The sequence below is a fragment of the Cydia strobilella genome, chromosome 17 (genome assembly GCF_947568885.1).
Source record: "Cydia strobilella chromosome 17, ilCydStro3.1, whole genome shotgun sequence".
NCBI classification, from domain to species: domain Eukaryota; kingdom Metazoa; phylum Arthropoda; class Insecta; order Lepidoptera; family Tortricidae; genus Cydia; species Cydia strobilella.
The window spans coordinates 2555595-2568895 of record NC_086057.1 but is presented as its reverse complement, the minus strand read 5'-3'; the positions used below and the strand labels follow the sequence as shown (position 1 = coordinate 2568895).

The window sequence follows — 13301 nt, the reverse complement described above, 5'->3', positions numbered from 1 at the left end:
TGATGCCTGCGATTCAGAGGAGGAGCCTTCCAGTTTAAATTATTTCTTTTAGGTTGGGCTCCTGTGTATTGTTGCGGTATGTAAGGCTTGTTTTTAGGGCCAGAAACTTTATTAGATGACGCCGGTGGTTTCAGATCAGCTCCGGACTTCGAAATGGATTTTGCAGTTTTTAAGGTTTCTGCAAGTTCGGAACCGAATAGCATTTTATCTATGTTAGTTTTTTGTAATTGTTCCTTCGTGTCTTTTTTCAGATTATATAAGATAAAGTTTCTTCTTGTAACCGAGTCTTGGTTCTGATTATGTCAGGCGTAGCACTGAAAATTGTGAATGATGGTAATGTCAGACGTCAATACGATTTAAACTTTTTCTTTTTCTATTCTCTCAAATTTAGTGTTTCAGGTCATGCATTACGTGAAACTACATTGTGTTTATTTCTAATCTAGAAGACGAAGCAAAGAGGATAATTGTTCTTGTGAATTACTTCATCATCGTTTTATTTCTTCATTTTCCTCATGACTGCAAATGCTTTGTAGGACCAATTGATAAGCTGTAAAAAATAAAGGTAAATTGTAAAAATGTGTTCAGACATTTCAACAAAACAAAAGAACACGACGAAGACTCCTCGAAGATTTGCTAACAACGAAACAAAAAAGCTGTTACTCAAAAAAAAATTGTACAAAGTTTTTACAGGCCATTATCTAAAGTGGGAGAATAAAACGCTTTACATTAGTGTAAGTGTCCAGCGAAAGTGTGAATATTTTGCCGGCGGTGACGCACAGGGGCCGCTTGCATCGCTCCATGAAGATGACGACGAACACGGCGGTTTTGGGGTCAGTTGAGGGCCAAGGGGAGTCGAATGCTGCTTGGTGAAGCTCCCAGCTCTGTTAATAAAATGTCCAGTTATGGATTAGTTTATCGGCTGAACAAAGCGTGGTCTTAGTGTACGGCCAGCTACTTAGCTGAGTTCACTAGCTATGAGCGGGGCGTTGGGCGGGGCGTGGTTTCTTCAGCGCGCGCGCAGCGTGCGACGCGGCGCGCCGCAGTACGTACGCGAAACACGGCCGTTGTAAACGCTGCTCGCACTGTTAGTGCTTGATAAAGTAGACCTACGGGCCAATTCGAACAATGATCTAGATATCAACTAGATATGAAACGGAAACGATAACGAGATATTATATCTCGTTATGACTTTCTTAAGAAAGTCATGTAAAATTTGACATTTCCGCGATTCCGAATGTCCTCTTGAACGATGTCTTTAAGATTTGCTTAAGATATTACTTAGACATCCAATGGATATCTAATGGATACCCCAAAACGTCACAATAATTGTAGCGTGAAATGATAATTGGTTTCTCGAATCGAACTGCAAAAGAGAACTAAACTATAAAGTATCTATTAGATCTCGTATCTAGTAATTATCACGTTGTTCGAATTGATCGGCTAGGTTTTCCGAAACATGTCGCGCGAGTGACTGAAAACACGTGAGTCTAAACCGTAAAATTAGTTTAATGTTAGAGTTTAAACTTATTACCACTTTTACCATACCTCCACCGTTTTACCACTTTTACCATACCTCCACCGTTTTACCACTTTTACCATACCTCCCAAACGACTTATTATTATTATGTAAGAAAACTCATGTATAGAGCGCGCACTCTAAGCACTAGCTTAGCAAACAGTTATCGTGAAATATCAGTGAACAATTAATGCAATTAAAAATTATAACCACTCCAGGACAACGGGCTGGCGAGGTTTTGAATTACATAATTTATTACAAGTATAGCTTTGATGTTTTTTAGGGTTCCGTATCCCAAGGGTAAAAACCTATTACTTAGACTCCGCTGTCCGTCTGTCCGTCTTTCTGTCTATGACCAGGCTGTATCTCATGAACCGTGATAGCTAGACAGTTGAAATTTTCAGAGATGATGTATTTCTGTTGCCACTATACTAAAAACAGAATAATATAAATATTTAAATGGGGCTCCCATACAACAACAAACGTGATTTTTTTGCTGTTTTTTTCCGTAATGGTACGGAACCCTTGAAAGATGATATGAAACTAACGCAAGTGAATGATGAGATGACGGGTGACAGAGATGTATGGAAGAAAAAGATATGCTGCGCCGATCCCAAGTGAATGGGACAAGGGCAAGCGAATGGTACGGAACCCTTCGTGCGCGAGTCCGACTCGCACTTGGCCGGTTTTTTCAAACTTATAAGGACGCAAAGGCTACTTCGCTTATTTTTCACCCAATTTCCGGGTAATCTCCGACCAGCTGAATGACTAGCTAGATACTTAGACATAGACACTGCAGTGTTTTACCTTCCAAATGAGTTCATCTCCGAACCAGCAGATAATGAAAACTTCGATGAGCATACAGGTGAGATAAATTGCCATCCAGGCGATTTGTATGGGGTGACTGCTAGGCTCTTCAATCTGTAGAAGCATACATATATTATGTTTACTTAGCTTCCTGAATTTACCAGCATAAAAATAGCTTGAAGATTAAAAATTGGACCCGATATTGCTTCAGGGGCAAGGACTGTAGTAAGCATGAATATACAGGGTGGCTAAAAAATAAGTGCATTCCCGTTGGCAAGGAGGTTTTGGGATACTGAGCAGCTTTTACTATGGGACCAACCACGAAATCGCGAAAAAAAGCCAGCCAAAATGTATGAAACAGCCAAATTTTTTATCGCGATTTCGGGGTTGGTCCCATAGTAAAAGTTGCTCAGTAAGTATAATATATAAGCCAAAATAATTAATAACAAGTTTTACTAGTGTTATTCCTCGCCTAGACACTATTCAAGACACTACAATTGGTAGTTTTTCGTATTCGCCTTTTGATTAAAATAGTACATATCATCGCGCGAAGTGTCATTACTTACGAGTACCGAGATGCAAAAGCAAAAGACGAGTAAATAATAACACTTTCGCACGTATCACCTTACTCCTTTTTCTATAACTACCATTGTACCTAGCTTTAAGTGTTTAGTGAGTAAGTTCTTTTTTGTAACTGAAGTGGCGCTGTTTGTAGAAGGTCTATACAATAAATGTCTTTTCTTTCTTTCTTTCTTTCTTTCTTTCTTTCTTTCTTTCTTTCTATCATGAATGACGTTTTTTAATACATTTGCGAAAAAAATCACAATAAAACAAATAATATTTGTTTAACTAGAAACATAACATCGACTGCAACTAGTATAAAAATATCGCTATGTGCGAGAAACTACATATCGGGAGCAAGCGCATCTAATCATTTTTCAATAAACTTGTAGAAAATATTGCTATGTGATGTCACATAGCGAGCACACGTCTGTAATTGCTGTTCAAATAAGCTAATGTAGTTATGTGATTTATTCCAGTTAGCGATTATAGGAACAGCATTCATTGTAATTCATAAATATTGAAATAAGCGCCACGCTGTTTTTAGAGCATATGCGTATTGAAATAAGGTTCAAAATGGCATTAAAACCTAAAAATCGTTAAAAATCACATAGCGACTTTTGTACGCGCGGCGACGATTTGTTACATTACACTTACAGTTGCGAATTTTGCCTTGAACTTAAATGATATTGTTAATTCGGCACTAAGTATATATAACGTTCAGCGATGATAAATACATTGCATAAATTAATCACAATAACTGATTTCATACAAAAACACTTACGCTTACAATTTAAGATGATTTATTTTGATACAATTAAATTTTGAGTGTAACATTTTAACTTTTTAAATTTTACAAATAACAAATACAAAATAAAACAAATGTGTGCTCACACAATGTGTCACGTCCCCACAAAACCCCGATAAAAACAAACAGGCATGTTTACCGAAAGGAATTGTATCCCGATCAAACAGAGCACCATCGCACTCAGCATTAATTGCAGGGCCGAGGCCAGGCTGAACGCGCTCTCGATCAGCGAAACGTATCTGAAATCAAGAATAAACCATCAAGAGGTCAATTCGAACTTGCAATTTGATATGTATCAATTTTGTTATCATTCACCTGTGCGTCTCGGTCGCGTCAATGACCCAGGCAAATTAGGGGTTTCAGCTCGGAATAAGAGATAATAAGCTAGATTTTTTTTACACCAATTCTTACCTAGCCCTTGAAGTGGCAGACATTACTTGATTTGTTCAAATTTTAACATTCTGTCAATAGGGGATATTACTGCAATGTTCTGCCACCACAGTGCATCGCAAGCCTTTTTTAGTAAACCATAGAGTAACTTATACAAGTTATACATACTGTACCTTTAACAGATATTTAACAAGTTTTCAGAGCTAAAAGAATATGACATCAAAGCGGTTTGTTTACAGAGGACTTACCGGGAAACGCGAATCCGAAATTTCGCTATCTGCCTCTTTATCGCTCGAATATGCAAGAATGACAGAGATGTTAGATAACGAAATTTCTATTTTCTTGTTTCGCGATAGACCCTCAGATTGTGACACTGGCGCCACCTACGCAGTTTCGCGTAATATTCCCTAGCAGGAGTTTGCCAAACGAAGGGCAAGATAAAAACAACATTGGAGCTATAGAAACATTTTCTGTGAATCTTGAATAACTTCCGATGCGCACACGAGTAGTGTTTCTGTGGTTTTTAAAGCCACTTTTAGAAGGCCATAATGAAGGTCAATATGCCAGTTTCCAGCTTATTATCTCTCGTTCCGAGGTGGACCCCTTTTTTCGGCTTAATTTGCCTAGGCAAATTCGTCCTTAGGCTTAGAACGCACTGCGGTTATTTTTTTGCGGTTTCAGTCTAATTTCTTGCGGTTTCAGTATTTTAAGTGCGTGCGCTTATAAAGCATGCCGTACGTTACACTTTTTGCGGTTCTGTAACCGCAAAAAAATAATCGCAGTGCGTTCAGCCTAACTAGGGGTTCGGCTTAATTTACATGTACGAACATGTACGAGCAGAATGCATGCGTGATTGATAACAAAATTATATGCTATAATTTAGATATCAGAATGTACGTTGGAATTGGCCTCCAGGTGAGAGTGAGTGGTCCCGCGGGTGACGGTAAAATGTGATAGACCGATAAAGTATAGCATTACGAGTGACATCGTAATCCTTTCATATGGTACGCATGATTTTTGAATAAATAGAGTTTTGGTTTTGACATACATAACATATTTATACAGCGTTCTGAAAATAAATAAATAGAGTTAGACTAAAATAAGTCTGCAACGATAATGATAGCACGTAGTGCAAGTGTTATTTATACGTCATCATTGACGACCGGTCTGGCCTAGTGGGTAGTGACCCTGCCTGTGAAGCCGATGGTCCTGGGTTCGAATCCCGGTAAGGGCATTCGTTTGTGTGATGAGCACAGATATTTGTTCCTGAGTCTTGAGTGTTTTCTCTATGTATTTAAGTATTTTATATTATATATATCATTGTCTGAGTACCCATAATACAAGCCTCCTTGGGCTTACCGTGGGACTTAGTCAATCTTTGTAAGAATGTCCTATAATATTTATTTATTTATTTCTTTTTATAATTTCATATAAGTTTATTACGCTATCAAAATCGTTGCAGATTTATCTTGTTGGTTGGTTGATAGATTTGGTTGTTTCCTTGTTACCCAAGTGTGCATTAAATCCTAGCTGTTGATATAACGCCTACATATTAAACATCCTTTTTTTCTTTTGAAACTTTTAAACGAAGTATTGTTACCATAGACATATATATTACTTCGTAAAGACCGGCCTTACGAGCACTACGAATGGGGCCGATACATTGGGGTCAAAATCGCATTTTAACACCAGCGCGCTTAGTCGTATGGCGAATTGCGCAGTGGAAAGGCGTCACCAGTGGTTTAAACAAAGTATAAGCTTATGCATACAATTCTGACCGAACACTGTACCTGAACCTACTTATGGTTTTTTGCAATGATTATCTACTAATTCGTAACTTTAATGGACCACAAATTGGCTTGAGTTGATTTAGTTTTCACAGAATTTATTCATCGGTAAATTTAGAATTCAACGACTCAACGTGCGATAAACTGATAAAATGTGCAATCGCAAATCTGGTTCGTTCTGTTGCTTCTCTCGGGATTTCAGTTACTAATCGTATTGATCGAACATACCTCTGCAACTAACAGCGAAACCTCAAGCACAATATCGGCACGTCGCTCACCGTGCAATACGATTAACTTCACTTTGAGATGCGGCAGTTTTTCGGCAGTGTTAGCAAGGCTCGTTTTTCATAAAGAGTGTCTATATTAAATCCTAGATGCACTCTATATATCAAACTAGGAATATTTGTAAAAGATTAAAGCAGCATGTAATGTAAGATGATAAAAGTTTGTATATGAATTTAAAAAAAAAACGAATCTAAAATGGCCGCTGCGGCTTAGTCTCAAAGATGCTGGCAGCATTTCCTCACCGGATTGTTAAGCTGACACGTTGGGCGAGGACGCTGCCGGGATAATAAAAAAACCGGCCAAGTGCGAGTCAGACTCGCGCACGAAGAGTTCCGTACCATTACGCAAAATACGGCAAAAAATCACGTTTGTTGTATGGGAGCCCCACTTAAATATTTATTTTATTCTGTTTTTAGAATTTGCTGTTATAGCGGCAGCTGTGAAAATTTCAACTGTCTAGCTATCACGGTTGATGAGATACAGCCTGGTGATAGACGGACAGACAGACAGACGGACGGACGAACGGACGGACAGGCAGGCAGGCAGGCAGGCAGGCAGGCAGGCAGGCAGACAGACAGACAGACAGACAGACAGACAGACAGCCAGCCAGCCAGCCAGCCAGCCAGGCAGCCAGCCAGCCAGCCAGACAGACGGACGGACGGACGGACTGACAGGCAGGCAGGCAGGCAGGGAGACAGGCAGACAGACAGACAGACACCGTTTTTACCCTTTGGGTACGGAACTCTAAAAAGAGTTTATAAGAATGAAACCAACTTTATAATGCTGTTATGGTGCTTAATGATGTCTTTAAACATGGCGCGGACGCACTGCCGAGTCGACTCTTCGTGGTCCGCAAAAGGCATGTGCTTTGTACTCTTGTTGTTCACTCCTTGGAACGGCAGCATCTTGCGTCGTCGCTCCGCAAGTAGGTTGAAGTTTCTGAGGTTGAAGGCTAGGACGTCTATTTGACCAACTGGAAAAAAACAACCGGTAGGTGGTCAGTTTAACGAGGTATATGATTGAAACGTTCGTAATAAAGACACCATTTTTAATACCGGCTGTACGGTCAAGGAATATGATTTGATATAGGTACGGTTTTCATATTGATTGTGACTGTGACAAAGGCATAGCATGTGACAAAATGGCATAGGAATCAAATTTCATGATTGTACTTATTTTAACTAACTTAGCGGTTTCACTCACGTATTTTTAGTCACTCGCGCGACATGTTTCGGAGAGCCTGGGTCTCCATTTACGTACGTACGGTCGGTACGTGACACCCACCCGTCGTGACCGCTACTCACTCAGGCACTGTTAGTGCTTGAAAATAGAGACCTAGGCTCTCCGAAACATGTCGCGCGAGTGACTAAAAATACGTGAGTGAAACCGCTGTTAGTTAAGTTAATGTCTCACGATAGTTTAAATTCGATTATTGTACTTATTCACTGAATTTAGACGTTTCGCAATTGCGAAGTATAATAAATAATCCACTGATTTTGGCAGGTACTCAGCCGCGCTGTTTCATCTCTTGAGATTACTCTACCCTACCCACGTAACAAAACGAAAACGAATATAAATAACGGTAGGACTGAGCTATATTGGTTTTTTCCATTTAATGTAAATATTTTCGGAATATACCAAAATTTTAATTTTCGACAAAATAGATAACGCTTTTCAGATTCTATGATTTAATATGAAAAACGCATAAAGTTTTTATAGACGCAAATATTTTTTAAATGAAAAATGTCTGGTCTTTGTTGTTATTGAAATTGCTTAGCAGATAAAAACTGTAATGAAATCATTTCGGTCAGCAAAAAGAGACAAGTAAATTCTTTTGTCAGGCTTTTAATCAGGCTTTTTAATCAACCTTTGTTCTGCAAAAAAGCAAAAAAAAATCACCAGTTTAACAGATATTAGTCAACTTGTACCTTATAATCAGGCATCGTAAACTGCGAGCGAAATCCATTGAAATGACGTACTTTGACTTGACAACAACCCTAGTACTTCAATGGATTTGCTCGCAGTTTACGATGCCTGCTTATAATATAAACGGTTGAAATACAGTATATTTTGATGTTTCATTAATAAAAGTTACGGGCCATAAATGGTTTTGATCGCCAAATACATTTTTCTGCTAACAAGATGATAACATAGTGCTACAGATTGAAATGATACCTAATGCTTTTTACAAGTACAAGTATGTTGACCTTGCTTGACCTTACCTCACTACTAAATAATCATACCTTTAAGTTAATTTGATGAGATATGATACATTATAAACATTCAGAATTTCAGCACAAATAATAAATAAATAAATATTATAGGACATAGCCACAGGACAGTGGCGAGCCTTGGGGGAGGCCTATGTCCAGCAGTGGACGTCTATCGGCTGACATGATGATGATGATGATGATAGGACATTCTTACACAGATTGACAAAGTCCCACGGTAAGCCCTAGTAGGCTTGTGTTATGGGTACTCAGACAACGATATATAATATACAAATACTTAAATACATAGAAAACATCTATGGCTCAGGAACAAATATCTGTGCTCATCACACAAATAAATGCCCTTACCGGGATTCGAACTCAGGACCATCGGCTTCACAGTAGACCAGACCGGTCGTCAAAAATTAATGTTAAAGGTAACTTTTGAACGTATCTTTCTAATTTTCCTAAAATACTGCAGATGTTTCGATAGTGTCTATTCGAACTTTATATATTGACATGTTCTTAGTAAAAATGCATGTTCGGGACATGTCTACCCCGTCGTCGTCGAGTCGCATCTTGGGGCGCTCGGGGATTCTTTCCCTTTCACATATCGATAGTATAGAGAAGAGTTATCTTACTGGCTGAGGCGATGAAAGCCGCCAATATGGTATCCATTACGCCGTCAATAATGCACGTTGCTGGCTTGTAATATATCTGTAAATATTTGAGGATGAAAATGTAAAAAGGATTAAATATTGGTATAAGGTACCATTAACAAACGAGCGAAGGAAAAGTCTTTTAACTTTTTTAATAATCGACGTTCAAAGGAAAATTAGGCTGCAGGGGGAAACAATTTACACAAAAATGATTTACGGGTCGTCAGGTATTTATAGGTATTATTATGTATGTAAATGTGACGTTTTCAATCAAAAGTTACCACATTGTCGCTTACCATAAGAACGAAATTGGATTGTATCTTTATACGAATAACCTGTCAGAGCATCCTTATGGCAAGCGAAAATCTGGTACCTTTTGATTGAAAACAGCACAAATGTTAGATAGGTCTGATAATATGGGTATTTTCTTCTTTGACATTATACTTACTCAACAAATAAATGAACGCCGAAATTGATGGTATAAATAGTTATTATTTACAACGACGGGACTTAATCGCGTAAAATAAGTAAGTAAACGGGGACAACGCCGTCCTCGAAACGTCGGAGGTGGGTTTAATACTTATTTTACGCGATTAAGTCCCGTCGTTGTAAATAATAATGAGTAAAAATCGTGAAAGTTTAAATCAGAGTATAAATAGTTATTTGTTTTACAAGGGAACAAAGTTGTTGTTTAACCTCTAGTGCTAATAGATACCAGAGCAAGCAAAAGATTCCAAAATTGAACTACGAGCGTAGCGAGTGGTTCGAAGAATGGAAACATGAGCATTGCGAGGGTTTCAAGGCACGAGGGTTAAACAAATTTTGCCACCGAGTGAAACATAAAAAATTTCACCACACCAACACAAGGAAAATACTAACTGTAAAATATCAATCAAAAGCAAAGCAAATAGATTCAAATTCAAAATCATCATTTAAAAGTCTACTAAGTCATTCTACCAGCAAATATAAGGTAACAACTCAAAATTTGCATTTGATTACTTTGCCTCACATGTGAATAAAATGCAACTTTCTTATGAGTTTTTGAACAATCAAGAGAGCCTTTACCAGCTGGTGTGGTGAAAAAATCTGTACATGTATATTTTTAATTTGCCCTTACATCATTCATTTAGCCTTAAGTAGGCGCCCCTTTTCACGTCTCCGTCTAAGATTACAAATCTAAATTATTCTACTTTTTAATAACCTCTATTATTCGAATTGCCACATTCGAACACAATTCAAGATTTAATTAAAAAATCGGCCAAGTGCAAGACGGTCTCGCGCACCGAGGGTTCCTTACTTTTTTAGTATTTGTTGTTATAGCGGCAACAGAAATACATCATCTGTGAAAAACTGTCTAGCTATGACGGTTCATGAGATACAGCCTGGTGACAGACGGACAGCGGAGTCTTAGTAATAGGGTCCCGTTTTTACCCTTTGGGTTCGGAACCCTAAAAACTGCATATAGCCGGTCAATAAACTTTGTCAGTAGAAAAAGGCGCGAAATTCAAATTTTCTATGGGACGATAACCATTCGTCGCCCCTACATTGTTTAAATTTGCCGCTTTTTTCTACTGACGTAAACGAATACAAAATGGCTTGACAGACTATAGTCAATCAATTTTAAATGTTGCATTATTACACGTACTAAAATGAGGTAAACTAGTATCAAAGCGGTGGATTATATAAATACAAACAGGATTAAAGCTAAGATGAGAGAAATCTTACACACGCCAACAAAAATAAAACACGCCAATATTCATTAGTCTCAAATGGATTCCATTTTATACAGTCTCATTGTTTCTCAAACACTTACGTGGTGTATGTAAATGATTCCGTAGGCTGGTGATTTATACGCATCAAAATATGGATATTCAACGTTCGTGGGCAGTACTTCGAACTGTTCGGTGAGAGGCATCAGTATTGCCACTGCAAAAAGGTTGATTGTTTATTCATTCATTCATTCATTTATTCCTTTACTAGCGACCCGCCCCGGCTTCGCACGGGTTACACAAAACCTTTACAAATTATACACTAAAGAATTACTCTATTGATAGGTAGTTTTAAAGATTTAAGCATACATAGGGACCGACATACATACAGAGCGGAAAGCGACTTTGTTTTATACTATGTAGATAAAACATAGTTTTACATGGCAATCACAGTATTTCATATTTACAATTATTTAATATCTAAGTTACATAACATAACATAACACATCAGTCTATATATAATATTAGTTATAATATAATTATAATTATGTCAGGTAGGTACAATTATTATTTATAATTATTTACTTTCGTGGAAGGGTGAAATAGTCTTGAGATGTTAACATCCAAATTAATCAATCTTTACGAATTTAAATTTAAATGATAATACAGAAAGACTGCCACAAAAAGCGCTCCAACACGCGTCTATGTTAAAACATTTAATACCCGGAGCGATACTTTAATACTTTAATGTTTATCAATGTAATGCTAATTCAATATAAGTACCAGTAGAATTCTGATTGGGATAGCATCTGGATTTGTTGAACCAATCAAATACGCCTTAAGCTTGGCTTACGAACCCATGCTTCAGCCAGAGATGGGCAAAATTTATTCGAATATCGAATAACGAATAAGAATAACAAAATTATTACGAATGACGAATAAAATTGTCGGATTATTATTCTTATTTTTATAAATTATTCGTCGAATGAATTGCCACGAATATTTTTTTATTGGTAACTTTTCTCGGTTAAGAAAGATTTGGCAACTGTAATGTGCAATGCACTGAAACTAAATAGTTACTTATAACTAAGAGCCCGAAAGAAAAACGCATAGAACTTTTTTTTATCAGTTGTAGTAAAAGTGTATAATGTACAGTTTGTGTTGTAAACAACTTCTATACAAACTGCAGCTGTTTACACTCGTGAGTGTATTGTAATATTTGCTCCAGTTTCGCGGGGTTAATAAAACAAAGTGCTACGTTACCGCTCACTGCGCCCACACACATGCTTGAATAATAAGTCATCACGAAGCGGGCGCTCTTAATACTTTTCCGCAGGATTTCCCTATGCTCCGGCTCCTTGACTTTGAACTCATCTCGATGAAGGTACTCAAGGAGCGCCATTATTTCCTTCCTTTTCAACCAAAACGCTGACAGTTTTATGTACGTATACATTTCACTTAAGAACAAATACAATCTGTAAACATTCGATATCAATTTATGAATATTGTAGCAAATATATTCAATGTATCATCGAAGGAAACATCGCCAATTTTGTTCAATCAAAATACATATCAAACATTGTTTTGTCGTAAATAGGACAGAAAATCATAAGATATATACTTCTAAAGAAGTCTTTGTGCCATAATTAACGTAAATGAGGAAAAAGTTACCCTTCAGCGATATCTCCAATGTTATCTCGTCGTTTGAGTAAATAGAAGACCTCGCCAATGCCGGGTAGAAAACACACGAGCCAAAGCACCACTATTGCGTAAACTATGTGCGCCCAGAAGAGTAAACTGGTTTTCGGATGCGTATTGTACCATAACCCGTAGAATTTTAGCCAATATATGTGCACCGCATGATAAAGTCGTGGATTAAGATCCTCCCAAGATTCTAGAATGCCATACGGCAGATAAGGAGTTAGGAAAGACAATTTCTCCCTCATATATTCGCTTTTCATTATTCCTTTTATTTTAAAACAAGCGGAGCCTTACTCGGGTAATTTAAGAATGTCTCCTGATACGCTTCAAATGCTTTCGTAAAGCTGAGAGGGAGCGACATTAAGTGGCCATTATACATTATTTTGTAAGCAGAAAGACAATTGTTAAGAGGAAGTTCTTAAGAGTTTTGAAGTGGTTTTGAAAAACACGTCAAATATCATGGACAAATTTAGAGGAACGCAAAAAAAAAGGATTAAGTAGTTACTGGATTACAGCACCTAAAGTAATTTAAAAATTAGTTTTTTTTCCGTTCCTCTAAATTTGGCCATGAGTGTAGTTTGATACAAAATAATATATTGTTAGCATAAGTTATTAGTTGAGTTTCTAGTAAGTGATCATCCTTCATCATATTTGCTTATTTCTTTAAGAAAGGTGGTAGGTTGTTATTATTTATAGCCTGTTATAGTGTCCCACTGCTGGGCAATAGCCTCTCCCCTTGATTTCCACGACTCCCGTTGTGCTTTTTCCGGCCAGTTATTAGTGAAGGTGTCTAAGTCGTCCCGCCATCTCCGTCTGGGCCTGCCACGTCCGCGCTTATTTTGCGGTATCTCTTTGGTGGCTATACCCA

The 13301-nt window shown here is 37.7% G+C and overlaps 1 protein-coding gene across 1 annotated transcript; it reads right to left on the bottom strand.

Annotated features, from left to right (window-relative positions):
* Positions 1-493: 493 nt before the first annotated feature.
* LOC134749126 (odorant receptor 2a-like) lies at positions 494-12867 on the bottom strand. The gene is made up of 9 exons (XM_063684031.1): positions 12404-12867; positions 11996-12207; positions 10837-10949; positions 9006-9081; positions 6929-7127; positions 3832-3931; positions 2324-2437; positions 726-881; positions 494-547 (listed from the first exon to the last, which is right to left on the bottom strand). The coding sequence occupies exons 1-9, from the start codon at positions 12691-12693 to the stop codon at positions 494-496; spliced, it is 1314 nt and encodes a 437-aa protein (XP_063540101.1). The 5' UTR covers positions 12694-12867.
* Between the last annotated feature and the right edge of the window lie 434 nt (positions 12868-13301).